The sequence below is a fragment of the Neopsephotus bourkii genome, unplaced genomic scaffold (genome assembly GCF_033783945.1).
Source record: "Neopsephotus bourkii isolate Nb327-2 ecotype Australia unplaced genomic scaffold, CSIRO-AGI_Nbou_v1 NB_1287, whole genome shotgun sequence".
Classification (NCBI taxonomy): Eukaryota; Metazoa; Chordata; class Aves; order Psittaciformes; family Psittacidae; genus Neopsephotus; species Neopsephotus bourkii.
In genome coordinates, this window is record NW_026901771.1 from 4,948,893 (window position 1) to 4,975,828 (window position 26,936).

General features: G+C 45.9%; 1 protein-coding gene across 1 annotated transcript in view; it reads left to right on the forward strand.

The window, feature by feature from the left end:
* Window positions 1–19,588: 19,588 nt before the first annotated feature.
* Window positions 19,589–26,936, forward strand: part of IGSF11 (immunoglobulin superfamily member 11) — a 102,936-nt gene continuing 95,588 nt past the window's right edge. The window contains exon 1 of the mRNA XM_061365595.1: window positions 19,589–20,026. Within this exon, the coding sequence (XP_061221579.1) occupies window positions 19,696–20,026 (331 nt within the window). The 5' untranslated portion in view covers window positions 19,589–19,695. The remainder of the gene's footprint in view (window positions 20,027–26,936) is intronic.

The following is a 26,936-nucleotide window of genomic DNA, read 5'->3' on the forward strand; positions in this document are numbered from 1 at the left end:
CAAGAAGTATGAGCATCCTTTACTCCTGTGCATGTACTCCTGTGCAAATCCTTCTCCTGCTCACAGCCAGGAAGCGAGAGCTGACTTCATGATAAGCAGCTGGTATGGACTTAATGGTGTTGTCATCACTGGCTGTGTTGGTTGTTAGTGATATTGGGGATCCACTTCCCTTCCCAGCCTGACACTGGGAAGCATAACTGTGCTTCTTAGCACTAGGCCACTGTTTGGGCTGTGCATGGACGGTCAACCCTGTCTCCAGACCACAGACACACATCAACCTCTGTCTCAGTGGAAATCTTCCAACAAACTCCTGTCCCATGTTCAGATCTGGGGAGAAATGACCTTAATTTCCTGCTAGACCTCTAATGCACCCTTGCAAGAACTACTGGAGCCTGTCTGAAGGGCTAAATAAGAAGAAACAAGGCACTTCTCTGGGTCTGGAGTCCCATAGCCATAATGGGGTTCATCTGAACCCTGCCAGTTCAAGGCTGCTCACTGTGCTTCCTCCGCTGGAAGATGCCTCACAATTCCTGTTTCCTTCTCCCTTTCCTTCCCCCCTCCCATGCCAGGGAAGGCTCCTTGGCTTTTAGGTGGGGGCAGATCACAGCAGATGTGTGTTCTCCTTTGAGACTTGCCCACTGTTTGGCTTAATTAATCCTGACACGTTGCAGTTGCTGTTACAGAAGAAATGTCAAGAGAAATTAGACCAGCTGGTAGCATGAAAACCTGGGGAGCCAGGGCTGTGCCATGCCTCACTTTCCTGGGGAACCTTGATGTGCTTTCCCATAAGGGGCGGTGGAGACTGGATGCCTGTGAGCAGCAGATGCTGACCTGTGTCACCCACGCTTGTCCTCACGGATAGTGAGGAACCATTCCTCAAACAAGCCCATCAGAAGATCTAGCCAGCAGCAGCCAGCATGGCTGGGCTTTCATGACAGCTAGGACAGCCCTGGGATTTAGCTTGGTCCCTGTTCCCTGAAGCATAAGGCTGTGAGGAGCTCTGGGGCTTAGCTGGGCTCCTTGGGGAGGAGAGAAGCACTGCTGAGCATTTCTTCTTTATCTTCTTATATTGTATCTCCAAGCACCTTCAGCTGCTGTTTCTCACCATTTCCTTCACCTTTTATATCTATTGACTTGAATGATTTCGTACCAATCAATTTTGTGGGATTTATCAGCAGCTTTCGTGCTTTTCTTTCTTAAAGCAAACGACCTTCATATTTCAATGTTCCATTAGACCACCGCATCTGAGCTCTTTCATCTCTGCAGTGATCTGGTTTAATAAAATGAGAAGCTAGTGTAATAATACACAGTGCAGCTGCACAATGTGGATGCATTGCAAATACATATTTCCCCCTATATGAGCATCTCCTCCTCTGTGCTCTCCTGTGGGACATCTAGCTTGTAAGTCTGCAGATGCCACAAGCCTGGAATAGAATTGCACTTAGAGAGCTGGCTTTGACACTTAAATATCGCCCGAAGTTCAGGAGTGTATTTTGTGTTGTCTTGGGGATGCGAGCAAGTAAAATATTGCTTCTTCTTGATGCATTGGCAGAAAAGGGGTCTTTGTTCCACCACAGGCAGGCACTTACTTGCCAAAGGGATATTACTTACATTTAAATATTAAGAACAAGACCTTGCCGTGGGATGGTATCTCTGGCTTGAGAAGCTCAAGAAGTAAGTTTGGCTTCTAGTAGTGTGAAAGGAATGTAATTATCCTGCTTTGAATTCACAGATGGCACATCCTGTTGCAGGCATTGGCGATCTTGCTCCTGATGTATGCACTGGGTTCAGTGCAGGAGTGCTTCTCTTAAGGGAGCAGACCATGAGCTGTGATGCACTAAGAAGCAGAGAAGAGACCAGGGATTCAGAGAGGAGCATGGAGAGCAGGAGGAAGTAGGATAGTTTTGTGATGCCTATTCTACTCCACATGGGACAAAGGCCCATCTCAACAGAGGGGCAGAGCTCAGCTAACCCCTGTGAGAGCAGACCCATGGCTGTGTGCATTGTGTCCCTCATTCGCATCCTTCTCCATGTTCTTCAAAAGACCACAGCATCACTTGTCCTCCCTCTGTTGTGATCAGGGCAGAGAGAGGTGCTCTGTTGTGCTGTACAAGACCTGGTCCTGTGTGAAGGTGTGTATGTGTGATTGTGTGGGGCTGATCATGCTGCACAAGGTGGGTGCCTGTGTCCATTTATATATATCAGGCCACTGCTAGAGTTAGGGCTGCCTTCTGCTGCTCTGCCTAGATGCACCTACCAGGGCTGCCACACAGCGTGGCTGCTTTGCTGTCTTATTGCACAGATCAGGTGTATTTTACAGCCCCAAACTGCTCGCCCCTTAGAAAGGGGCTGCACTAAACTAAAGCTGCCAGTTTAAGGCATTTTAGCACAAGTGCACATGGAGCTCCTTGGTGCTCTCCAACTGGGCTTCATCTTGTATTTTCCATAGAGCAGGTGAGATGCAGAAGTCCTGGGAGCTCAGCACTCAGAGCTATCTCAGGGCTTCTCAGCCATGTCAGCAAGGTTGCCTGCTTTGGGGCTGTCATTAGTGGACTGTTAGAAGTATTCCTGTTCTTGTGACCTGCATGTCTGTAAGTCTATGTCCTACAGGTCCTCTGCCTGGTTCAGCACAGCAGTAGCCATCCTGGCACAATGATTTGGCTTAGGTGAAGCAGGCAGTGGGGTCATTGTCTAATACTTTGCACCCCTTGATCTAGCATACTGGGCTCAAGAGTTGGGCGCTGCACCTAATGGAAGCCCTCCTCCTTCCCTTCACTCCTGTTGGGTTGGGCACAACAGACCACTGCCGCACATGTTATGGGCTTCATTGCCATCCAAATAGGTTTTGTTCACGGGGTGATGCACTCCCAGCAATGCTGTGTATGTTCTCCATGCTCTCAGGGACAGTGAGAGCAGGCTGAGGTACATCTGCTCTTCCACTGGCATGGATGAACCTGAGAGAAGGCTCCTCTCCAACACCTGAGGCCTTTCTCACTCCCAGCCTTTCCCTGAGTTAGTTAAAGCAGTGCAATCTCCCCCCTGAGCTCTCTCATGTCAGTATAAAAGTGGCTTACATCTGCTTTTTAATTCATAATTTCCTTACTGACTTAACTTGGATCATCATAAGCTGTTTCCAATCCTATAGAGTGCGAGTGAAGGCGGGGGGGGCTTCAGCTAAATGCATGTAACACCAACACAATTTCATGGGTGGGGAAGCTCGGAGCAACATGACTGAAGGCATGTGAATATTCACAGCCATTAAAGTCAAAGTAAATACAGTGTGGATGGCCTAACAGATTCCAACAGTGAATTGCAGTAGCAGAAGCTGCTGTCAGTGTCCATAAGCAAAGAAAGACAAAGTTCATTCAAAGAGATAAAAAAGTATATTCACTCTGCATTATTCACTCAACCACAGCTTCTCCTCAGGGAGACCAAGATGTTAAAGGCTGGAATGGGAAGGTGAAGAGAAAGAAGTGCAACAGAAATGGCAATAGAAACCAAGCAGGTTTTCATCTTTCACCTACTGGGGCTAAACTGTTAAATGTATTTGCTCAGAGTGAGAAGATGTGGTCTCTGTGGGGTGTGAAGCCCTCAGGCAGTGATATCCCTCGGACTTTCCACATCGGCTCTGAAGGGTGCTCCAATGATGGTTTTTAGCTGGACCTCCTCAAAGGAAGGAGAGAACCCCACATCCTTCACTGTGGCACTGCAAGGTAGTAGGAATGGAAGGACTAGCACCTGGCTATGTCGGGAGGGAAGACCTGGTGTTGGTTCTCCTGTCCTTATACTCCCACTCTTGATAAAACCACTAGAAGTTAGGTATCATTAGTGTCTCAACAAATTACGATAAGGTTTGGGGACCAGCTCCTCTGGGTGCTTCAGTAAACCTGGACCTTATTAGACATCATCCAGAAAGTCAGTGGAGTCTTTGCACATTTCCTTCAGTATTATTAATTTACAAGGGTTACTCAATTAGGAGAATCCACTAACTTGTAAAACGTTACTTATTTACACTGTTTCTTGGAGAGGGATTTTCTCAAAGCATGACGATGATAAGCTTAGGCATTACCAATCCTCTTGCACTTTAGTCAACAGGCAGCCTGAGAGCATTAATCAGAGATGTGGTAGTTTTGCTCTAGTTCCCTGCCACTGGCCATGGCCCTGTGTGGCACCATCTTCCCCCAAGTCTGAAGGAGCCCTGCACACCAGCATTAGCTTTTCCCAGGGCTGGAAACCCCATTGGAAAGGCAGCAGCAAATCAGGATGTTTCTCAGAACCTTCTTTATAGGCACTAGGCAAGACAAGGCTGTCTTTGCCTTAAAAGCAAAGCACTCGCCCTAAAGCAGCTCTAGGCAGTTTTCTTGCATCATACATGTCTACTACATGAAGCTTCATCAGGGTAAGATGCAGGGTACACTTGGGCTTCAGAGCATGCTCCAAACCACTTTCCAGGCAAGTGGAAAGCTGCTGTTCAGGTTGGAACACAGGGTGAGGAGGAATGTGAGTTGTGACCCCCAAAGCTTCAAGATTGTCTTGATCACCTTGAGGGGTGTCCTAAATGCTCCATGTTTGTCTCAAAGCCCCCAAGTGACTTCAGTCCAAGCTACTTATGTGGCTCTTTGTCATTCACACAGCAAATGTGGTAGGTAAATGTGCTAATGTGCTGCTCCTGGGAGGTGCTGGTATACACTGACAGCATGAGGAGCTTGGCATGACGTCTGCCCAGCCCCAGGCAGGGGTGTTTTGTATCACTGCTGCAAGTGGGATTTAACAAAGAGGAGTTTCTCATTCCTGCTAACTACTGAGATTTTGCGCTGGGCACTTGGAGAATCCTCATATTCCTGGTGTGCAGACACTGTTGGTGCAGGAAGGGTGATGTCTGAACCTAGCTCTCGTCACTGAGATGGCGCTAGGGAAGGTGAACCCATCCACTAGCTGGTTTGGGCAAGAAAGCCACTGTTGTGGGCAGTGAGAACTAAGGGTAGCATCCAGCTGCCCAAAGAGGTAGGTATTAGACACATGGAGGGTTTGACATTGGGTTGTGTAGCAGTGAGTTACTGTTCCTCTTGACCCTTTGTCCAGTGCCTGACTGTCCGGCTACTCTAATTCCTTTATGTGTTATTCAGAGCATCATCCTGTGTATTGATATTTGCCACCTTTGAAAGCTGCAGGGAGAGGATAACTCACTGCCTTTTTACATGAAAAATGCTGATAATGAAATCGGATGCAGTGGGTTCCCCCTTCCCTAAGAAGTCCATGGTTTCATGAGGGTGTCACAAGTGTGTTGGTAGCCTGTGCTGCCTTTAAGGTATTTGTTTCTTGAAGCAAATTGATTTTCCCTCAGAATCAACATGAAAGCAAAGTTTTTCAGCTCTGACTGTTCTGCAGGTACCAGCACAAGATCTAATATATGTGTTAAAGTGCACGCAAGGATGTTGCTAGGAAACTTGTGAAAGCTAAATGAGGAAATGCTGTTCATCTGGGCAAGCACCAGGGCCTCAAAAACCTCCCTTTGCAGTCTTGCTGGTGGTCATTAGTACATAAACAGGGCCAGCTGTGGAGCTGGGTTGGGTCATTCCCATGTGGCATTGGGTCTGCTTAGATAGCAGTAAACTATAAAGGCTTAGCTTTGGGTCAGGCTGGGCTTTGGATGTTGTTTTATCCCAGGTGAACTTCTCTTTGCTATCTGCTTCTGGAAAGGGTAGGTAAGTACCTTCTGTCTGGATGTGGACTCTGCTCTGCCTTATTTCACTGTACCTGTTTGGCATTTGATGGTAAACAATGTGAACCAGCCTGTGCAGACCTGAGCTCTGACTTGGGGCAGAGCTTGGCAAAGCCCCAAGCTCTGACTTGGGGCTTTCCCCAACATGTTTTGTGGTGTTTAGGGCACTGAGAGAGGTGACTTTTTGTTGTTAGCTCTGTCTCCAGTGGGCATCTTAGAGTTCAACTCAGCTCAGAGGCATTCTGTAATGAGTTTTTCTTTCCATCTTTGTGGTTTAAGAGGGCTATAGAACCCAAGAGATGCAAAGTTAGCAGGGACTGCTAATATCTTACATTTGGAAGAGGCTAAAGTTTTGGCTCAGGCTGCCTGTAGGTACACTTAATACATGAGCTTCCCAAGTTAACTCCCCTTGCTTTCTCCTCCTAAAGGAGTACTATTTCTGTAAGAGGTATTGTTCTTCCTGCCATTACTAACCCCCAAAAGCACTCCTTTTTGCTTATTGTGAAGGGTTAGGGGGTGCTGAGCTTGCCTTCCTTTGGAGAAACATTGAATTATGTATATTGGGTGCTTTCCCGCTGCTGTAGATGTTAGGCTAGCAATCCTGGCTTGCTCCCAGCTGAATCTGTAATGTGGTACTTTAGCTTCTTTTTGACCTTTTTCAGTACATAATACTTCCCTTCATGGTGTCACTTGTTGGATTTCATTTAATTTTTGTTTTATAAGCAGCTGGAAAACAAAGCCATAAAAGTCCCCAACCAAATGAAGCACCAACAGCAAAGTTTTTCTCTATTTTCCCTCTTAGCCAAGAGTGATCAAAGAGTCAGCTGGAGGAAGAAAGTTTGCTGTGGTGTGATGTGTGGATGGGAGCAAGTGTTATGCCAGATAAGCTGCTTTGGAGTGAGTTGGGGATGGAGTTGTTCCTCATGTCTTGAAGTACAGCTTGTTTATGTGGCTCATCCTGAAAGAGCCCTTATGGTAACTTTTTGGTCCATTGCATGCCAACTGCCACTGCAAAAGAGCCACTGGAATTACTTAGTGAGCTGAAGAATGATTCTCTGCTCCTTGGTTCCCTAGTGTTCAGACCCAGAAATTGACTTTTTAGTCCTGAAATCTTTGCATGCCTAAAAGATTGTCTGGGTTTGGGTTTTTTTTCCCATCTCTTAGCTGATCAAATAAAAACTAATTTCTTTCCCTGTAACCTTTGTCTCAGCTTCAGCCTAAAGCCTTCACAGCTACAACAGTGCTACTACTGTGATCAAAGTTGCTTCCATTTCAATGAATCCAGCTGTGCAGAACTCAAAGGGAATTAGCGTGCAACCATTTAAAAATGACTCAAATGCATTTCTGTGCACACAAAGTCATAGCATTAAAATCTCAAGTCTTTTCAGGATGTGTGTCCCCTTTGTGCAGCTGAGAACTGCCCTTCCCTAATAGCATGAAGCTCCTATTTCTATCCTTTCGGGACCATCAGGCATTAAAGATGAGAGGGTTTTTGTTGTACAGGGGTTTTATGCCTAGAAAAGCATCACTTGCCCAAGGCTGAACCTGAATCTTGTCTGTCCTGAGTGGGGATAGTTTGGGGAGAAATGCCTTTGAAACTGATGAGTTATTTGTAACACTAGAATCCATCTCAGGGAAGATGGATTAATGGGCAGAGTACAGCTGAGCTGGCGAAAGGCACATGATTAATTCAGTTTTGACAGGACTGTATAATTTATAGCCTGGATCACACCTCCAATTAGGCATATCGCATTCTTTATTTCTACAGCTCCAGAGTCTGGGAATACCATACCTGAATGTCAGTTGTAGTGTGCTTTGTGCTGTGCAAACAGGATTAAAGATACAATGTGAGAGAGGGAGAGCATATACCTGAAAAATGTTGAGATCATTTTGGGAGGCAATGCTGCTCACTAATATTAGACTTTGATGCTCAGTGAATTCCTATTTCCATAAATGTCCCAGTTTCTGTCTTTGCAGCCGTTCCCTCATGGAGGCCAACTTTGATTCCAAGGAGATAGAAGCTGAGGAAGGCAATTTAAGGGGACAGAGGAAGCATTGCAAAGGTGGATGTCTGGTGATGTTGTAGATGAAGTGGGTTTTGGGTGCCAGTGTCACAAGAGGCTGAAGCTTTGATTGCGAGTGATGTGTGGTATCCTGCTTTCTGGTGGGCTGAAGCTAACACAGGACTATGGAAAAAAAAGGGGAATTTCCCTGTAAAAGAAGAGGTCTGCCCAGAACAGGTCCCTATGCCTCATTATAGGCATGACCAAGGTGATGAGGAAAGCAAACTAGGCTGGAGCTCATGGTTCCTGTAAGGGCATTGGCTGCCCTTGCTATGGGCCCATCTCTTAGTATCAAGCAGGCTTTGACTGAACTGCTACACTGCTAAGAAGGACTCCTGCCAGATGATTGTAAGTGGTTGTCAGTCAAAACCTCATGTTGCTCCTGCTGTACTGAAGAACTTGCTGTTGCACCTCTACCTGTAGGACTTACAAGGCTGTTGTAGGGCTCTGCTGTCCACCTCCATGTCACGCCTTGGGGCTACTGTTGATGTCACAGCTTGTGTTCCACTTGTTAAGGATTTAGGAAGTATCACTGCATAAATCAGTATGCAGGGATATAACTCGGCATCTCTTCCAGGCATCTGTTTTCCTGTAGCCTTCCCCAGTATTTCAGGCTAGATCGGTAATGAGGAGAGAGCTATATTTGTATGGAAGTGAGTTGCCAGCTCCTTAAGGATTCATTTATTGGGCTGCAGGCCAAGGCATATTCTGGCCCTTGATTGCATATTACTCTCTACATTTACTTAATCCAGTGGGGAAGGCTTTAAATTTTCAATCCAATGCCATGAATGTAACATTCCACAGTCCTCTGATTTTTCTTACTAGTAACATGTGAGTAATGAAGAATGGGGTTAAGGAGGAATGAATCAACAGTGGTGTTTGTCTGAAGAGGGTCAGGGTCTGCTCTATGGCTCTGGGCTCCTTCTGGTACAGGTAAGATGGGGACTGTGCTCTTGCTCTTCATAACATGAAGATCCATTTTGAGATGCTTCTGAAAAACCCTAGTTTATAGTTGTCTTTGCCTTCTTAGAGAAAACTGTCTGCTTGGTTCCCCTGTAGAAGGATTAATCCTTAGAGATGACACCTCCTGGAAACCATTATAGAACATAGTATCCCTGGTAACTGGAGCTGATATTTCTATACTCAGAACAGAAATCTGTGCCATCATAAACTGGGGGTTGAATGGGTGGAAGAGGATAAAGTCAAGAAAAGCTGCCCTGAATCCATCCAAATGTAACCTTACTCACAAGTGTAAACCCAGTCCATCTATCAAAAAGTAGTATGTCCAGGGAAGTCTCTTAGGCGTCTATTTCCTGTCCTGCATACATTTTAAATTGCTGAACTATGTTAGTGCAGATACCACTCTGAGAAGCTTGAGTTGGTTAGCATGCCCTGTTACCAATATGAGCTTGGCGTCATTCTCTGCTGAGTACATTGGACTGAAATCAAGTTCTGTTGCAGTAATTTAGGGGCTTTGATTCACTACCACATGTGAAAACAAGGATAAGCTGAGGAATTTGGGCTTCCAGTATCTGAAGGGGGCCTACGAGGATGCTGGACACAGACTTTTCATCAGGGACTGTAATGATAGGGCAAGGGGTGATGGGTTCAAACTGAAACAGGGGAAGTTCAGGTTAGATATAGGGAAGAAGTTCTTTACTGTGAGGGTGGTGAGGCACTGGAACAGGGTGCCCAAAGAAGTGGCGAATGTTCCACCCCTGTCAGTGCTCAAGGCCAGGTTGGACAGAGCCTTGGGTGACATTGTCTGGTGTAAGTCATCTGTGCCCATGGCAGGGCGTTGGAACTGGATGATCTTAAGATCCTTTCCAACCCAAACCATCCTGTGAATCTTTAGGAGAAGAGCAGGGTCAGGGGAGCAAACACCTGCCTTCCAATGCATATGTGGAAGTCATCAAGAAGATGGAAGCAGGACTTTTTTGCTCAGGATAATTAATCACTGGAATAGGGAGCTCAGAGGAGTTGAGTCTGTGTCGTTGGAGGCTTTGAGGAACTGACTGGTCAAAGCCCTGTGTAACCTGGTCTGAATTGAATGCTGATCTGGCTGAAATGGTTTAATTTGCTCATTATTTTTTTGAAATAAGAATTCTTTCAGGTTACTTATTTTTTTCCCCAACTTAGTTGCCTCATTGGCAACTCTTTGAATACAAAGCTTTAAGGAGGGAAAAAAAACCTTTCAAACCTTTTCGGTGTTTGAGAAGATCAACCTAGAATATCTTAACAAAAAAGAGGCAACGTGAAGAAAAACGCTTCTGGTAAAAATCCAGTTGAAAAACTTGGATCTGGCTTGTGATCAGTTTTAGCTGTGTCTAGACAGAATGAATTATAATGGGGGTGGTAACTAGGCCTTCTCAGATTTATTTCATATTCATGTACCAGTTGCACCCAAGAGGCCTACTGGTAATAAAGCCCCCCCCTAGGTTGGTCCAGCACATGCCTTTGAAGAGCATGTAAATGAAGAAAAAAGTGAATTTATTATGAAGGGCCTAATTGAGCTAAATTGAGTTGAGTCTGTGCTACCAAACTAAAAACTCCAGTTGTTTTTGAAGCCGAATCCTCTACTTCTCCATCTGGGGCTGATGAAGTATGTGTGTTCCCTTAGCAGAACATGCTCTCTCTGGCTGACCAACACTCAAGTGCTACTACCTTATGTTTTTGGGAGCCTCGTGTTTTCAAATAGGCAACTGCAGTGGAGGTCACACATGTTCCCTGCTCATTCTGATAATGATATGGAGGAATGCAGGCATGGTGTGATAAGAGCCCTTGAAAGAGGTAACAGAGGATGCAGTGCAGAGAACAGGCATAGGGTGGTGAGAAGAAGTGCAGGGTACCAGTGCAAACCCCAGCTCTAGGAACACTTCACCAGTGATCAAATACAGAAAAGTGGATGTGACAGCTGGGCAAAACCAGTATTAAAGATTAAAAAGAACAAAATCCAATATATTTAGAAGTTCACCATATGTGGTAAATCTGGATGTGGTGTGGACTTTCAAAACAAGGCAGAAGAAGGGAGATGTAAAATCTTGCTAGAAAAATGTATAAACCTAGCTCCATATGTACCATAGGTGGAGGAGGAAGAATACATCAATACCGTGTTCTTTCCTGCTGAGAGGAAGATGGGATGATTGCCAGGAAGCACAGAAAACAATCTCAACTGTATTATTACTCAGGCTTTTTCCAGATAATAGTCTTTCTTTAATCTTTCTTCTAATGAATTAGGCAAATAAAATTTATTTGAATTCTTAAGGTTTCAATTACACTAACAGTAAATTTTTGGGTTTGCATATAAAGTCTGTTTCCACATTGTCTATAATAAGAATTTATTATAGACAAGGTAGTGCAACAGTGGCACTCAGCAGATGAGTGATAACAATGAGAAACTGAGACAATGGCCAGAAGAGGTAATAACTTCCTTGGGCTTAGCTTTGTTCCCTCTGGCATGAGATGTTCTCCTGCCCTTCCAACCTGCAGTATTCCATGAGACCAAGCTCCTGTTGTGATATTTGCTGGAGAAACTAGCAAGTGAGGGATCCCACAGAGTTCTGCCAACCCCAAGTCTGATAGCACTAGGGGAATATGTCATAGAATCACAGAATGGTTTGGGTTGGAAGAGACCTTAAAGCTCATCCAGTTCCAACCCCCTACCACGGGCAGGGACACCTTCCACTAGACCCGGTTGCTCCAAGCCCCTGTGTCCAACCTGGCCTTGAACACTGCCAGGGATGGGGCAGCCACAGCTTCTCTGGGCACCCTGTGCCAGTACCTCAGCACCCTCATAATAAGGAACTTTTTTCCTACCGTCTAATCTAAATCCTCCCTCTGTCTCTTTCAAGCCATTTCCCCTTGTCCTGTCACTAGATGCCCTGTAAAAAGCCCCTCTCCATATTTCCTCAAGCCCCCTTTAGGTATTACAATACAGTTATAAAGTCTTTCTGGAGCCTTCTCCAGGCTGAAAAAGCCCCTGCATGTAAGGTGCAGTTTTCCTAAGGCTGGGGAGAAGCAGACACTTAAATTACTTCCTCTGCTAGTCCAGTCTTGAACTCAAGCCTGCGCTTGCTGCATCTTTATTTCCTACTAATGTGAGAGAGACCCTGTTATGATTCCTTGAGAGTTGACTTGTGCATGCAATGGTTATGCTTAGCCTTGGCTGTGCTGCAGCAACAGCTTCAAAACCAAGGAATGCTTTTGTTGCTGTGACCCGTTCTGTCCTCGTTTTGCTAAGATAAGCAAAAAGTAAGGCAACTGGTGTAGTGGGTTTTGTAGTGCTGCGTGAGCACCTTGCTGAGACCCCGCTCTCATTTCTCACACTGTAACTGTATTGTTGCCGAAAGCATTCATTGCCATTCACCTTTAGGAGTTGAATTTGCATAATCATTTTTCTTGCAAGGCTTCAGAATTGGCTGATCTGGACTCTCCACTTCAAAATATCTTCGCTGTGCTTTTCAATATGCACACAACGCTGCGAGCTAGAACAAAACGATCTTGTTGTGTTACCATAGAGACATCCAGGGTCCAAGAAGGGTTCCTGCTTGAAATCGGACTGTTAAAGGAACAAGGGGCTGTTAGAATTTAGAGGGCTTAATCCTTGTCCAGGCACTAGCATAAATCAGCGCCATCAGGGTGAAATGAACTGGCAGTCCCAATGTAGTGCTTTACACACAGAGCTCTTCAGTCCAAAGGGGCTGTCGTCTTGGTAGATTCATTATAAAGGAGGTGGGGGAAAGGTCCAGGAAAAACACTTGAAAATGTTAAATCACTTTATGCTTTTCCTTCATTTCCCCACTGAGTGCTAATGAAGAGGCTTTCCTTTGCTCTTAGACATTCAACTTTGCTTTTTAAGCATACATTTTTAAGCACCATTAAATGAAGGCAGGGGTGAGGGAAGGTGCAGGGCTGACAACTCTGCACTGGAGACTGAAGCCCTACGATCACAGTTAAAGGCAAACAGTGGGACTAGAGCTGCGTTCCTCTGCTGACCTGTAGAAAGCATGATTTGGACTGAAAGGACACTACCTTCTATGAGCCTGTTGAGTTTTTAGTGCTGGTGCTGTAATTGCAGCCATAATGACCATTTTGTGCAATGGAGGGAAAAGAAAATGTCTTGCTATATACATAAAGGGAAGCAAAAATTGGTTGGGAGTAGATTCAAGAGCAAAACCTTCTGGCAGTTAACATTATCTTTGCTTTGGACTACGTTATCTAGGCTACCTATGTAAGCATGAAAAAGAGTGCTTGCAATCCTACCTGCCAACTTAAGAGCCCTAGTGCAAAATGGAGATGCTGTACTCTGCCCCATGTTAGATGTGGACCCTAGAATTGTAATCCCTGAATGGGCATTTGAAAGAGCATTGGTGAACATGTTTTGAAAATACACCTTTTGTTGTGTGACCATGGTGGGAGATGCAAATCTGCCTTGTGCTATATACGTAGAGCTATTGCTCTCCTCCCCAGCAGTGGTTGCTGGTTCGGGCTCTCAGCACCTCCTGGCTCTGGAGTTTTGATGAGTTTAATCCTTCCTGCTGTCCTTAAATTAGCCCTGATGACTTCTTCCTTTGGCTTAAATCTTGGCCCTGGTAGACTCGCCTGACAACTCTTCCATTATGGAGTGAGCATGGTAAGGTCTCTAAGAAAAGACAGTTCTTCACTGTCTCTCTGCTATGAAACAAACTCCTTCTGGCCCAGGCTAATGTGAACTATGCACACCCTGCCCTGCATAGGAAACTGTGGCATGTTATGCCAAAGCAGTATATTCAGCAGAGCTAAATTTGTGCACATCCAAGATACTCTCAACTCCTCAGGTGCCATGTACCCTGACAAATACTGTGTGGCCCATGGCTAACACTGCAGCAGGCAATACTGTCAGTAATAGCTCAGAAGCTTGCATTCTTGTCAGCAGTAATTTACAGGGTGGTTTAGGCTCCTTCCAGAACAGATCAGCTGGCATGGGCTCTGGGCAGCTTCCCAGCAGCACAGTAAATGCTGCTAGAAGGAGAAGTTTGAGTCTGAAGCGGAGTATGAGCAGCTAAAATGTTAAACAGCAGGTCGTGTTAAAGTGCAAGCTTGTATTTTAGTCCTATTGCATCATTCTCCCGTTGCTTCTGAACAGAAGACTTCATTTGTTGGCATGTAGCTGCCTAGCTTTTGAGGGACTGACCCTTTGGATGTGGTTGTCTCCCTGTTTTGGAGGATCAATTCAGACCCAGAAGATGCTGAGCACTTGCCCCATGAAAGCACTGTCAGACAGGGGTAAGGTGCATGCTCTCCAAAATTCAGCAGTCACTTCAGTGTGGTGGTAATAAGTGGCATTGTGGTTTATGGATGGGAAACCTTGTCCAGATTGACCTTTAGGCCAGTAATACATAACCACCATCTCCATTAGCTGCGCTATCTCTGGCCTTTCTAGGTAACTTACTGGATTAGAAGTTATTTTTGCAAGTTATTGATACAGGCACCATTAGTGACACTAAGATTAAGTGGCAGAATGTTCACTAGTGCAGGATTTTAGCCTCTTGTTTTCTGGACTCTTTATTCCCAATAGGAGAAAGCATGTATGTGGCTGAAAAATATAATGTGGTTACTAGTTGCCAATGAACATCAAACGGATAAGAAATGCAGAAAGCTGCAATTATCTTTTTATTAGGATGGTGGATATAATAGGATAAAACACATGAGTTTTCAAGCATGGAAGCCCTTCTTCAGGTCAGTGTGCCTGAAGGCGTGTTGGTATCTTTCAGCTATATCAGTTGGTCCAGTAAAACTTGCTGCTTCTCCATAGGAGTTACTGTACCTCACATCTTTAGACCATCTTAGCTACAGCAACGTTGCTATTAAACAAGGTTCTTGAAGACCCATTTTTGTATTGCAACTGCAAGAATATGTCCACATGAGTCTTAACTTCAGTGTATTTCTGAATTTGGTCATCTATTTGTTTTGTCACAGCTGTGCCTTTCAGCTGTTGGGGGGGGAGAAAGTGATTGATTTCCATTTTATGAGCTTTATGGGATGTGCTACTTAGAAGACTTGTCATTAGCACCGTTTGCTGGTGTTTAGTGGAAGATTTAATTCCCTTACTCTAATGATTTGGGGAAATCTGTTGATGTAGAACTTAGAAAGTTATTATGGAAATGGCAGCATCATGAAATACTTTTATGTGGATGCAGCATCCACTGTTTGCTGACAGGGGTGGTATTGTGTGGCTGATGGGGTACAATGGACAGCTGTTAACCATAACACATACAAAGGAAAGATTTAGCTGAAGCCTTGGGGAGCAGTGTGTTCCCAACATGTCTGTGTGGATGGGGTTTGGGGGAGTGGAATGGAAGAGATGGAGGTTTTCAAAAGATGTAGAAAAGATGGGGAGACACTGGCAACACTGAGGATTAACTCAGAGCACACTGGGATGCTCCAGGGTGGTCAGAAATCACAAGGGTGATAGAATTGCATTTATTCCCTGTGCTACTGAGGAAAGGAGCATTTGGCAATGCAGTAAGCAAAGCTGGTATGTTGTAGGTACCTTATATACCCGTGATGATGAAACCAGACAAACTGGTGTGCCCACAAGGGTGGAAAAGTCTAGTGGTAGCAATGCCTCAGCCTAGTTCCTTGGTGCCTGAAAAGCTGGGCTTGATGGCTCCCTTTCCATGAAGTGGGGACAGGCAGAGTAATACTGCTGTCAAGGGGTGGGTCAAAATGACCTTGGATAAAGAAACAGTGTGGTGGTCTATTTCAGCGCCAAGCAGCTTGAAAGTATGTTGAATCTACCCGGGTTTCCATGGACACATCCACTTGTGCCATCTGGTATCGAAGGAATGTGGGAAATTGCCTGTTGTTTTGGGTCTGGTTTCACTTGGATATTCCCAAGGTCCAAGGCCAGGTTGGACAGAACCTTGAGTGGTGTGGTCAAGTAAGAGACGTTCCTGTTCGTGGCGGGGAGGTTGGAACTGGATGGTCTTAAGGTCCTTTCCAACTCAAACCAGTCTATGGCTTGGGTTGCAAAGTCTGCATGGCCAGTGTACAAGCAGAGGCCTGAAAGCCTACAGTTGGCAATGCATTGAACTCATGGTGCCTGTAATGGACTGCATCAGAGTTGTGACAGTGGGGGCAGATGAGAGTAAACTAGTAAATACCCACCCTTCCCAGGCTTGAGGCTCCAGCTGATTCCAGTACACAGGCTTTCAAACCCACAAACCTTTGTGCTTGGGACAGGATTCCCACATAACCATCCCCGTATAGAGGAGTTGACAGGAGTATTGCTATTTCTTCTTCTGGTTAGTGACAGGTACTCAGCAAAATAAATCTAAGGTTTGTTTTAATGTTTCTATTGAGAAGGTAGAGAAGAGAGTTGATTGGGTGTGTCTCTGAAGGTCTGTCATATTTCTTCTCAGATAGGATTAAAAGAGTTCAGTCTGCAAACTCTCTTTCCTCTGTCAAAAAGAGATAACCAATTCCACAGACTGAGGTTATTAATGATTGAGCGAGTGAATTTTATCCATCTCTTTATACCTTGGAAGGACACTTCACTGAAGCTGATTTTGATCACTTTGTAAGCTATGTCACCTTCAATAAATTCCTGCCTGACAATAGATAACCCAGTAACAAGCTGGAGGACAGCAGAGGTGATGTAAGACTTGGCATCTCTTGAACCTAGCTGCATCCCCACTGTTGTTTTGGAGGGAATTTAGAGCCATGTTAAGGGAAGGAAGAAGAAAAAGCATCGTCCTGGAAGAAAGCCTTCTTCCAATTTGATTCAGAAAGATGTTTTTCCCCAAGACATGAGAATTACATTACTTATCATAATTTTTTCAAAAGGAAAAGGTGGGAGTGGTTTCACTTTTATCTTTCTGTCCTTGCCCAGCCTAGCATGTAAAGCCTTGGCAAATATCTTGGCCATTTAGTTGAAGGATCCCATGTCTGCTCTTGCGAGCAATGTAACACAACAGAGTCCTGCAGTGCTTCACCTGCCAGCATCTGATGGCTGGGATATTGCAAACTTCTGTCTCCTATCCATGATGTGCTGTTCCATCAGTGCCAAGCAAGAGGTATAGATGCTCACTGGTGGGAAAATAGACTGCTGCAGCAGCAAGTGTGTCTACTCCTAGCTCTAGCAGCCAACCGGCTGGAGTATGCTGCACTCATTGAATAAATGGTTGGTGTAAGCCTATTGTTTTAAGGAAGGCTCAAGGGCAACTCAAGTAGAAATTCAGAGTTCCAGGAACAGCATCTCCTTGTCCACATCCTTTCTGCACAATCTGCAGCTATTTTTGGAGGTTGTGGCAAGGTGGGGAGGGAGCCAGGGTGAGAGCACTGCCTGGTGCATCTGAAGATTATTATTCCCTGTGGCTGCTCCGTCCTTCTGGACTGTGGCCACAGATTGTTCTTGCTGTGTCACTGTGGTTTGCAGGTCTCAGGGTCTGCTGTGGTGACCACATCCTAAAGGTGAATGAAATACTCCCTGTCCCTACCAGCTTGGGTCAGAAGAGTCATTTGGGTCCATCTGGGGCAGAAATGCTTTCTCTGACCACCAGAGATTCACATTCTCACTGCGCTCTTTAGGAAGCACATTAATTCAGCCACTGTACAGGGTGAACTGATCTTTGCTGTTTACTTGCCAGCTGATGCACAGCAGGATTCAAGGAACAGTCCAAGGGATGGCATTGCCAAATGCAGTATGTCCTTATACTAAAAAACACACTTATTCTCCATTAGGTCGAGAGAGCTTCCAGGCCTTGGCAGATCAGGAAAGCAGTGCGGCAGTGGTAGGGAGAAAATGCAATTCTGGCTTTTACTTGATTTGTCTTTGCATCTTTTCATCCCCAGAAGTTATCTGAAGGAGTGAGGGTAGTGGCAGGACGCTGTGCCCAATGTGTTCTGTGCTTTCTGCCTTTGACTTTGAAGGAGGCTATTTTTACAAGAGACATTCATGGGCTTCCATTGTAGTTAGGAGCATGGGCATAACCGTTGCATTCCTCCAGGCAGCCACTGTATGTACCTGTGAGGATGGGAGCCTCCTGGAGCTGCTGCTGATCAGTAAGAACATCACCTTCCTCTCTCCTCTTTCTAGGTGAACAAGCAGCAGGTCAGCTGAAGGAAAGGGAAGCTGTCTAAGGGAATCGGGAAGCTCCAGCCCCATACTGCTGGAGAATGGGGGAAACGGTGCGCCACGACTCCCCGTTTGATGCTTTTCTGAGGTGTTTTGCTTCATCTGCTTGAGCCTTTGCCAAGAGCTGGCTCCTTAGTGGAGCAAAACTACCTCTTAGCCTGCCTGCCCATGGCAGGGCTGGAGTAGAGGGTGTTTTGCAACCGCATGACACCTATGGAACTGTTCACATTGCCAGGTTTGATGCCTGAGGACGTGCAGCAAGTACCGTATAGACCTGGAAAGAGACTGGGGCTACATCTCCTGAACATGGTGCCTTCTCACCCCATTGTACCACCACTCATTGAGTGGAATCCCAGCCCAAGTGGAATCAGCAGGAGCTTTAGTGCCTGATAAAGGCAGGTCTGGCATTGCTCCTTATTAATAGTTGGTGGGTTTTTCCCAGAACGAAGAAAAACCAGTAAACCTGGACTACTGGAGTGACGTTTTTACTTAACCCTTTGGTAGAAGGGTGCCAAAGCTTGATATTGGGCAAGGCAGAGCTTTACCTGGACTGGTTAGATGGTAGCTAGTTTCTCACTTACTGTTTTCATGGACATCAACTTTTCATATTGCTAAGAGTGATTTCTGCTACCCCAGATGCTTTTCCTTGTCATCTTTGCTCCCAGGTGAAGCTCTCCCCTTTACAGTGGAAGTGCAGCCAGTGCTGTGTTCAAGACAACTGAGGCAGCAGAGACCTGAGAGGTGCTGAGCATGGGGATGCTCCCAGGTCCTCTGCTGGGAAGGAGGTAGGGAGAAGCATTGCAGGGTGTGAAGGCTGCATGGCTGTGCTTCAGTGGCAGGGGAAGCTTCAGGTAGGGGAGTAAAGCTAACATGGTCAGACTTGGACAGGGAGCCGGCCATGTGCAAGGAGTCAGTCAATACAAGCTCTTTGCGTTGATCAGTTCCCTGGATAACCACCCTAAGCTTCTAAAAGACTCCTTTCCTCCCTTCCCACCCCCTACATGCACTTGTTTTTGATTGATTGATGGTTATGTGCAGCCTTGAGGACTGTAATTAGTTAAGCTAATGACAACTTGTTGATGATTGTTGTGTTAAATGTCATTGTGGGGCCCCAGCTTCAAGAGCTGCCTTACTCCCTTCAGAGAGGTCTTGGTCTGATTTTGGGGTGTGCTGAACACTTGGACCTCTCAGTCACTTGAGCAGAATCCTAGAATGGTTGGGTTGGAAGGGACCTTAACTCATCCAATTCCAACCCCCTACCATATGCAGGGACACCTTCCACTAGACCAGGTTTCCCCAAGCCCCATCCAACCTGGCCGTGAACACTGCCAGGGATGGGGCAGTCACACCTCTTCTTGACAACCTGTGCCAGCTCCTCATCACCCTCATAATAAAAAGCTTCTTCCTTATATCCAACCTAAATCTCTTCTGTTTCAGCTTGAACCCATCAGCCTTTGTCCTATTGCTACAGTCCCTGATGAAGAGTCTCTCTCCGGCATCCTTGTAGATCTCCTTCAGATACTGGAATAGCAGGGTTAAGGTGGCTCATACGCTGAGCCAGCAATGTTTACACTGTGTGTGCTGCAGCAATGCCTGGTCCCATGCATCCCAAATTTGCTGTGCGCTGCCGCTCTCTCTTTCCATGCAGCTATAGGCAGGCCCTGGAGGAGAAGATGCTCAGCAGCAGAAGCTGGCCCGTGTAGCATCCCTGCGGATGCAGCGGTACCGGGTTGGCGGCGATGGACACATCCCAATCTGTGGGTGGCCCGCGCCACAGAGCAGGAGTGTAGCGGATGTGCCGCCGTGTACCGGGACGGGGGGTGACAGCCGCAGCCCGGCGGGTTGCTGGGGCAGCTCGGGGCCGCCAGGCTGCGCTCTCGGTCCGGCCGCCGCTCCTGCCGCCCTCCCCGGGCGGGCGACCGGGGCTCGGGGCACGGCGGAGCGGGCGGTCCCGGGACGGCGGCGGCGGTGGCACCATCGGCACCAGCACCTGCGGCTGCGGGGAGAGGCAGGGCTCGGCCGCCCGCTCGGCGCCCCTCGCCCGGCCCGGCATGACGCGGCGGCGCCCCGGCGGCGGAGGGAGGTGGGTGCCGGTAGCCTTGGCCGCGCTCCTGGCCCTGCGAGGTGAGTGCTGCTCGGGGGGAGATGCGGCGCGGTACCCACGGACGGGGCATCGCGGTGGGGTCGGCGACGGGGATGGGGCGGGCGGCCGCCCGCCCCATCCCCGTCGCCGACCCCACCGCGATGCCCCGTCCGCTGGGCCGGTTGGGAGCGAACCAAGTTTTGGTTGCGGTCCCACCGGTGATGCTCGGAAATGCGGCGGTGGGTGAGTGCTTTTGCAGGCAGGCTTGGGGAAGGAGCGCTGCTCCGCTCGGTGCCTCCTTTTGCTGCTTCTTCCACTGCACCATCCTTATACTAGTATCCGATTTATTCTTGCGGTGCTGTGAAAGTTGCTTTAAAGCTGGGCTTCGCGTTGCCTGGGCCTAGCCCCTGTGATAAGCTCACCTAGGTGGAAAAGTCTGGGTCTATCCTTCAGGCCCTGAGGCAGCCAGGGAACTTTGTGCAGAGATTCCTGGAGCCCTCCGTGTCCTCCTCTGCCTCCTTCTCCTAGGGTTTAGCTGAAGTGCCTGCCCCATAGCATGTGGACAGACCCAAACCACTCCATCCGTTCCCACCTCCAAAAGCCCTTCCGAAATAAGGTGTGTGCCCTGGTCCTCTGTGTGGAGTGAGAAACAAATGGCATGTGACAGATGCTGTTAGCATCACATAGTGCACTGTTGGAGAGCACCAGGAGGTGCTGTGATCGGGGCAACAGCAGGAATTACAAAGCGTAGAGTGTTCAGACTCATCTGTTGATCAGGTGGCAATGCCTTCATTCAAGTCATGCCAAACTTCAGAGCAGGCCTGCTCAGCTGTGTTTTACTGAGGTCTACAAGACAGTTTTCTTAAGGTCTACTCATTTACACTGAGGTACACAGCTCTGCTGCTGGGAAATCTGCTACAAATGATCCCGCATGGAGCAGGAGGATAGTAGGAAATGACAGACTCTCCCACTAGAATACCAGAGATGTCTCAGTAAAGCCTGGATGAAACTTCCTCGCAGTCTGCGTTTGGATGGAGATGCAGCTTGGGTAGATGTGCCTGGCTCTCAGTGTCCTGTGAGGTGCAGCAGTTAGTTTCCCTCTGCCTGGGATCCACTGAGAAACGTTTTATTATGGACAAGAACTTTCACACGAGTCTCAGCCCCAAAAGCACTCTGAGTTCTGTCCTCAGAGCACATTTGGGAGTCTGATTCACCTCCATTAACTGCCAACGGCACCTGCTGATTTCAAAGAGATGAATTACAAAAACAAATAGTTTGTTAGCTTTTAGTGGAAAGAAATAATCCGAGCATGTTCCATGCTTCATCTTATTTGTTCACTTTTCATGTACTTTTCCTGGTTAGGAAAGCGAGTTCAGTGACTTTGAGTTTCTCAAGGCCACAATTTGTCTGCAGCCATTGCAAAGGTGTAACTTGTGTAGAAAGTTAGTGTGCCTACTGCAGTGAGAGGCATGTAAGTGATGGAGTGTTGGTGTGATATCTCTGCAAAAACATGTGACAGTAATCAGCTTTCAGGTTAAAACTAAAGGGGCATTTAATTACCTCTTTAGGCAAAAAGATTGATTCTATGTTTAATTTCTTGGGTTTGGTCGAGGGCATGCAGGGACAATGACAACTGAGAGAGCTAGCACAGAGATACACTTCCCATGAAATGTTTAAGTGCAATAGTGTAATGCTGTTCCTTGCCCTTTAGGGCTTCAAAATTACCTGAATGAACCACTTGTGTCTCAAGTTTGGGGGTTTATTTTCCTTTTTGCCTTAGGAAAAGTCTTTAGAAGATGGTGGTAGATGAAAATAGCTGCAGTACACAGTTACTCCTGTGTTATGTGGTATGGCTGTCTCATTGGTGGCTCTTGAATTAGGAAATAAAACCCAGATAAAGTATAAGGAACACATGAAAGATGAAATAAAATTGGGAGAGTTTTTTCTAAACACCACTTGCAGAAGACCAGTAAGTGTATTTCTGCTCTGGGTTGCCAAGTCTGGTTAGGAAGAGTGAGTTTATTCCCTTTTATGAGGCTTTAGATTGGTTCAGAGGATAGAGAAGAAAAAAGATGGGATCATATGCAAAGTGACACAAAAGTGAAAGGTGAAAGGTTGAAAAGTTAAAGGATCAGAAACTGTAAGAGTGTATAATCAGAAGAAATACTTGATGTGAAACAAACGAGAAGTGGTAGGGAAAAATTGATCTTGGAGGTGGTTTCATCGTTCTCACACTTCCTGCCTATGACAAAATACAGTCAGGCTTTGTAGTGAAATGTCAATCAAACATTATAGTCTCATTTTCTTACTTGGCTTTGCAATTTGTTGAATAGCAGTGATTCTCTTTAACTGTCTGCTTTGTCCAGGACTATAATACCCACACTGAATGCTTCTGGGGCAGGGGCAGCGCCTGTGTTTTCCCTCTAAAGCATTATGAAAGTAATAACTTTAGAGGAAATAACATTTTGTCAGGCTCCCTAGAGAAGCTTAAGGAAAGATAGGAGGGAATTCTGTTTAGAGCTTGGAAACCAAACCTGCGATTGCAAATCAATCTTGCTCTGTGGCCAGAAATAGCATGCTGCAAATTGTTAAATGTGTTAGAAATCACACATTGGGTACAGCTAAACCGCAGAACTGACTTTAACTGCATGGTGTTTGGATCCTGTGATGTAGTATCACAACAGGTGAGATGTTGGTGTGCTACAGTCGCTGCAGCAAGGTGAGGGTAGGAGCTGTGTATGCCTGGAGGTAGTGCATCAGTGCAACAGCAGGGCTGCAGGTTACACGCTACTTTCCTAGTCCTCACCTCAAGTCACCCTCCTGCCAGTCAAGGGTTATCACAGCTGAAACTGAGCAGTTTTGGCCTTCCAGCACCCTTGTGCTAGCTCACATATCCTTCTCAGCCCTAGCAAAGGATGACTCTGGCAGTCCCTTGCTCTTCCATACTTCTGCTTTCCTTATTTTGTTTTCTTTCCTTGGAACAGATTGCCATTTGTGTCAAGCTGTGTGGTTTTGTGACGTGTAGATAAATCGTCACAACCTGACCTTGGTCCTCAGCAGTAGGCACAGATGCATTAACTACTTCTTGCGCCTCTGGAGTGGCCATCCTTTCCTTAGTTTGGGAATTGATTCTTTCTCTGTTTTTTCTGTATTGCTTAAACTCCAGTTTTCTTTTGTAAGGTTCCCTTCTCCAAGGGATCTCAAAGTGCCTCGAGAACAGCTATATTTAGCTGCTCAGTAGTAGTATGGACATACAAAATATGGTGTAAACAACTTGTTAAGGAACTTAGAAATCATTTTCCTACCTCCAGTGGGGAGATGTGTTTTTATTATTATACCAATAGTAGAGATGGAGAAAGTGAGGCTCAGAGAGGTTTTGTGACCTACTGAAGGTCAGCAGATGCTGGTAGTAGTCTTGAGTAGTGTCTTGGTCCAAACTCTAGCCACAGGAGAATGCTTGAATTTATGCGTCAAGTTAAGCAATATTGTAATGGTACTCTTTAGGGATGTTCACTACTAAATTGTGGTGAGTCATCTATATTTAGCAGGATGCTACTATCATTGTGCTTTTTAAGTAAAGTGCTTTTAACATGGTTTGTTTCAAGGAGAAGTGCATGCACTGAAAACATGTTCTTTGTAGTTTTCTCCTTGTGGAGCCTTAATGCTGTCTTTCCCCTTTGTAAATGTTCAGAGAGAAATTTAGCTCCTGGTTGTTTAACAGACAGTAGTGTAACAAAGACAGTTCCCTGGTTAATACTACCTTGTGTTCGCACAGTCATTTGCACGCATTAAGTAACTGAGAGTCTCCAAACTTTCCTTTGTGGGGGCAGTCAGCTTGATTTCTAGCATGGGAAACTGAAGTGTACAGAGGTGAAAGGATTTGCTGTCAGGTGGGACATCTGCCGTTAGAGAAGTCACAGTTAAAGGGCTCCTAGTCATATGTCACCCACTTCTCTCACTGAAATGCTTCATGTTTTATGCACCAGGGAGAAAACACAATGTTATTAAGTATGCACAGTGAACTGTTGTGGTTTTGGGTTATTTTTTTCCCCCTAAATGTTTACATCTCTTTGGTTTTGGAGGTCACTTGTGTCCCTTATGACTCCTGCTTTTCTTTTATTGCTTGAGCTGGGATGAGGACAAATGCTCTGTTTCATCAGGTTTGATTTGGCTTCATTCTGAATGGAAATAGAAGTTGGATGCTTTGGTTTGAAAAGGAAATTTTTTGAGAGAAATTCCACCTTAGGACAACCAATGCTGTGTTTCCTTGTGACACTGTATTATTGCAATACAAGAAAATATCCTAGACAGAACTTTGGGTGTTGTGGTTTAACCCCAGACAACAACTAGGTACCACACAGCTGCTCATTGCCCTCACCAGTGGAATGGGGAGGAGAACATGAAAAAAGGTAAAAGCTGTGGGTTGGTATAAGAAAAGCTTAACAATTAAAGTACAATTTAGTACCAAGAATAATTAGAAGGCAAGTAACAACAGTAACAAAAAAGATAAAACACCACTTCCCCTACCCCAATCAACAGTGATGTACAATACGATTGCTCACCGCCCGCCGACCAATATCCAGCCTGTGCCTGAGCAGTCAACAGAGCCTTCCAGCTACCTCCCCCCAGTTTCTATACTGGGCATGATGTTCTGTGGGATGGAATATCCTTTTGGCTAGTTTGGGTCAGCTGTCCTGGCCATGCTTCCTCGCAGCTTCTGCTAGTGAGGAGGTGCACAAGAGCATGAGAGACTGAAAGTCCTTGATCAGGGTAAGTGCTACTTAGCAACAACTAAAACATCAGTGTGTTATCGGCATTGTTCTCAGAGAAAAGCCAAAACACAGCCCTGCACCAGCTATTGAGAAGAAAATTAACTCTGTCCCAGCTGAAACCAGGACAATGTGAGAAGCCAAAACTTTTCAACCCAAAGATGATTAGGTTGTATGCTTCTGTATTTCAGACAATTTTCCCCCGTTTTTCTTTTGAAACACAGTTATGATTTTACAAAACATCCCATGTTTGATAAAGTTTGGGTTATTGGAAGTATCTACAGTAAAATTCTTAGTGATTGCTATTTCTTATTTCTATGGGGCATTCAAAGACAGTGATAAAAACCAACTTGCAGCAACTTGTGATATCTGTGCGCAGTCTCTGTCCATTACTTTTGCCATCTTGACACATACATATAAACACCAGATATGTGTGTGGCATTTCCTGTGTCCTTTACCTTATTCATTGTGCAGTAGAATGCTGTTTACACCAAAAGAAGCAGAATACAGTGTACAAACTAAGACAAGTTTTTGTTTAATAAATACAGCCTCTTTGTTGATCTTTGCTTCCCCTTCTGGAGGAGTTGCTGGAGAAATCAGAACAGGAGTAGTAGATAGAGCTCAGCCTCCTATGTACATGTGCAGAGCTCCTTGCAGCACAGCGGTACTGGTGCATTTGTATATCTGCATGATGTTAATTTCCAGTGTAATTTTGGCATTAGATTAATCATATTGCTTACTTAAGGGTAAAAACTTGTGCTGTTTTTTACCTACTTGTAAGTCAACCCAGCCATGAGAACATGAGGTAGGTTGGGTTGCAGAAGCAACAGCTGGAGAAAGCCGATGGAAGCTCCATTTTGTCAGCTCTGGGCTTGGTTTTACTTGATGCTGAAGACAGGAATGTCATCTGTGGGGGAAAGGACACACTGTTTGCAATATGTGGTGCATTCCTGCAGTGGCTTGTCTGGGCAGCGCTAGACCAGGTCAGACCGCTGGCCTGGGATGGCGTGGCCAATGATGGATGAACATCAAATGAACTAAGTCATACGTATTGCTGCCACCAACACAGAGTGAATAAAATGTCCATCCCTTCTCCTTTCCTCAGGGAATCCCCCCCTGCTTGCAAAGCAACTGATGCAGAAATTCCCTTTCTGGGAAGACTTGTGGGGTTTCAGAGCCTCCCCTTTAGTTAATGGTGCGTGTATGCAGTCCCCCTGGGCACCCAGAACTCGGCCTTCCAAACAGCATGGGCAGTGGGTGAGCTCTCCCAGGCCCAGCTCTTCCCATGCCTGGCATATTAACAGTGTCTGCCAGGAACAAGGGGGGTGGTACAACCTCTCTGCATGTCCAGTGGGGAGATTACTTCCTAATCTTTGTTAATTAGAAGTTGGCTAATGCCTGGAAGCATGAGGGTGTAGTGGTGCTATGCTTTCTTCTTTTTCTTCATTCTACGCTCTTTATCGATGGATGTTCCCAGTATCTTTATAAATGCACAGGCCTCAGACCTCTGCTGAGCTCTTGACTTTACAAATACACGGACTAATCATTCCTGGCTGTTAATTATAGGCTGTGCTTAGAATAAGCAGAAAAAGTGAAAACAGAAAAGAAAGGGAAATCATAATAGTTTCCTTATGTGTGCTCACATTTTGTGCTCTTCAGCTGTATTGAACAACCTTTTGTCTTTCTCTTAAACTCCAGACCAACAATAAAGGCCTCCACAAAATCCAAAAGAAAATCACCAAAACCCACAAACTAAACCAACCAAACAAAAACCCATAGAAACTCCTGTTTCACTTCATGCCCATTTGATAGCTTCTTTCCACCTAGCTTCTCTCCAGATTAAGTTGTCTCAGTTTTAATTGTGCTTGACCAGTAAGTGCTGTTGGCTGGTGATGGATGAAACCTTTCTGTGCATTCCCTATCTCCAGGTGTGCTGCCCAGAAGTAACTGCAGCAATCCCTACCCTGTCAGTGGTCCCACTGGCATTTGACTACTTCCAGCATCCTTTCCAGCCTCCACCTTTAGACATCCTAACAGCTTGCTTGCTTTTTTGACCACTGTTGCGCATTGAACAGATGTTTTCATTGAGCCATTCACAGTGATACCAAGATCTTTTCTTCAAGTGATTACATCTGAATTAGAAGCCCCATGGTATATGAGTAGTTCAGATTATTCTCTCAAG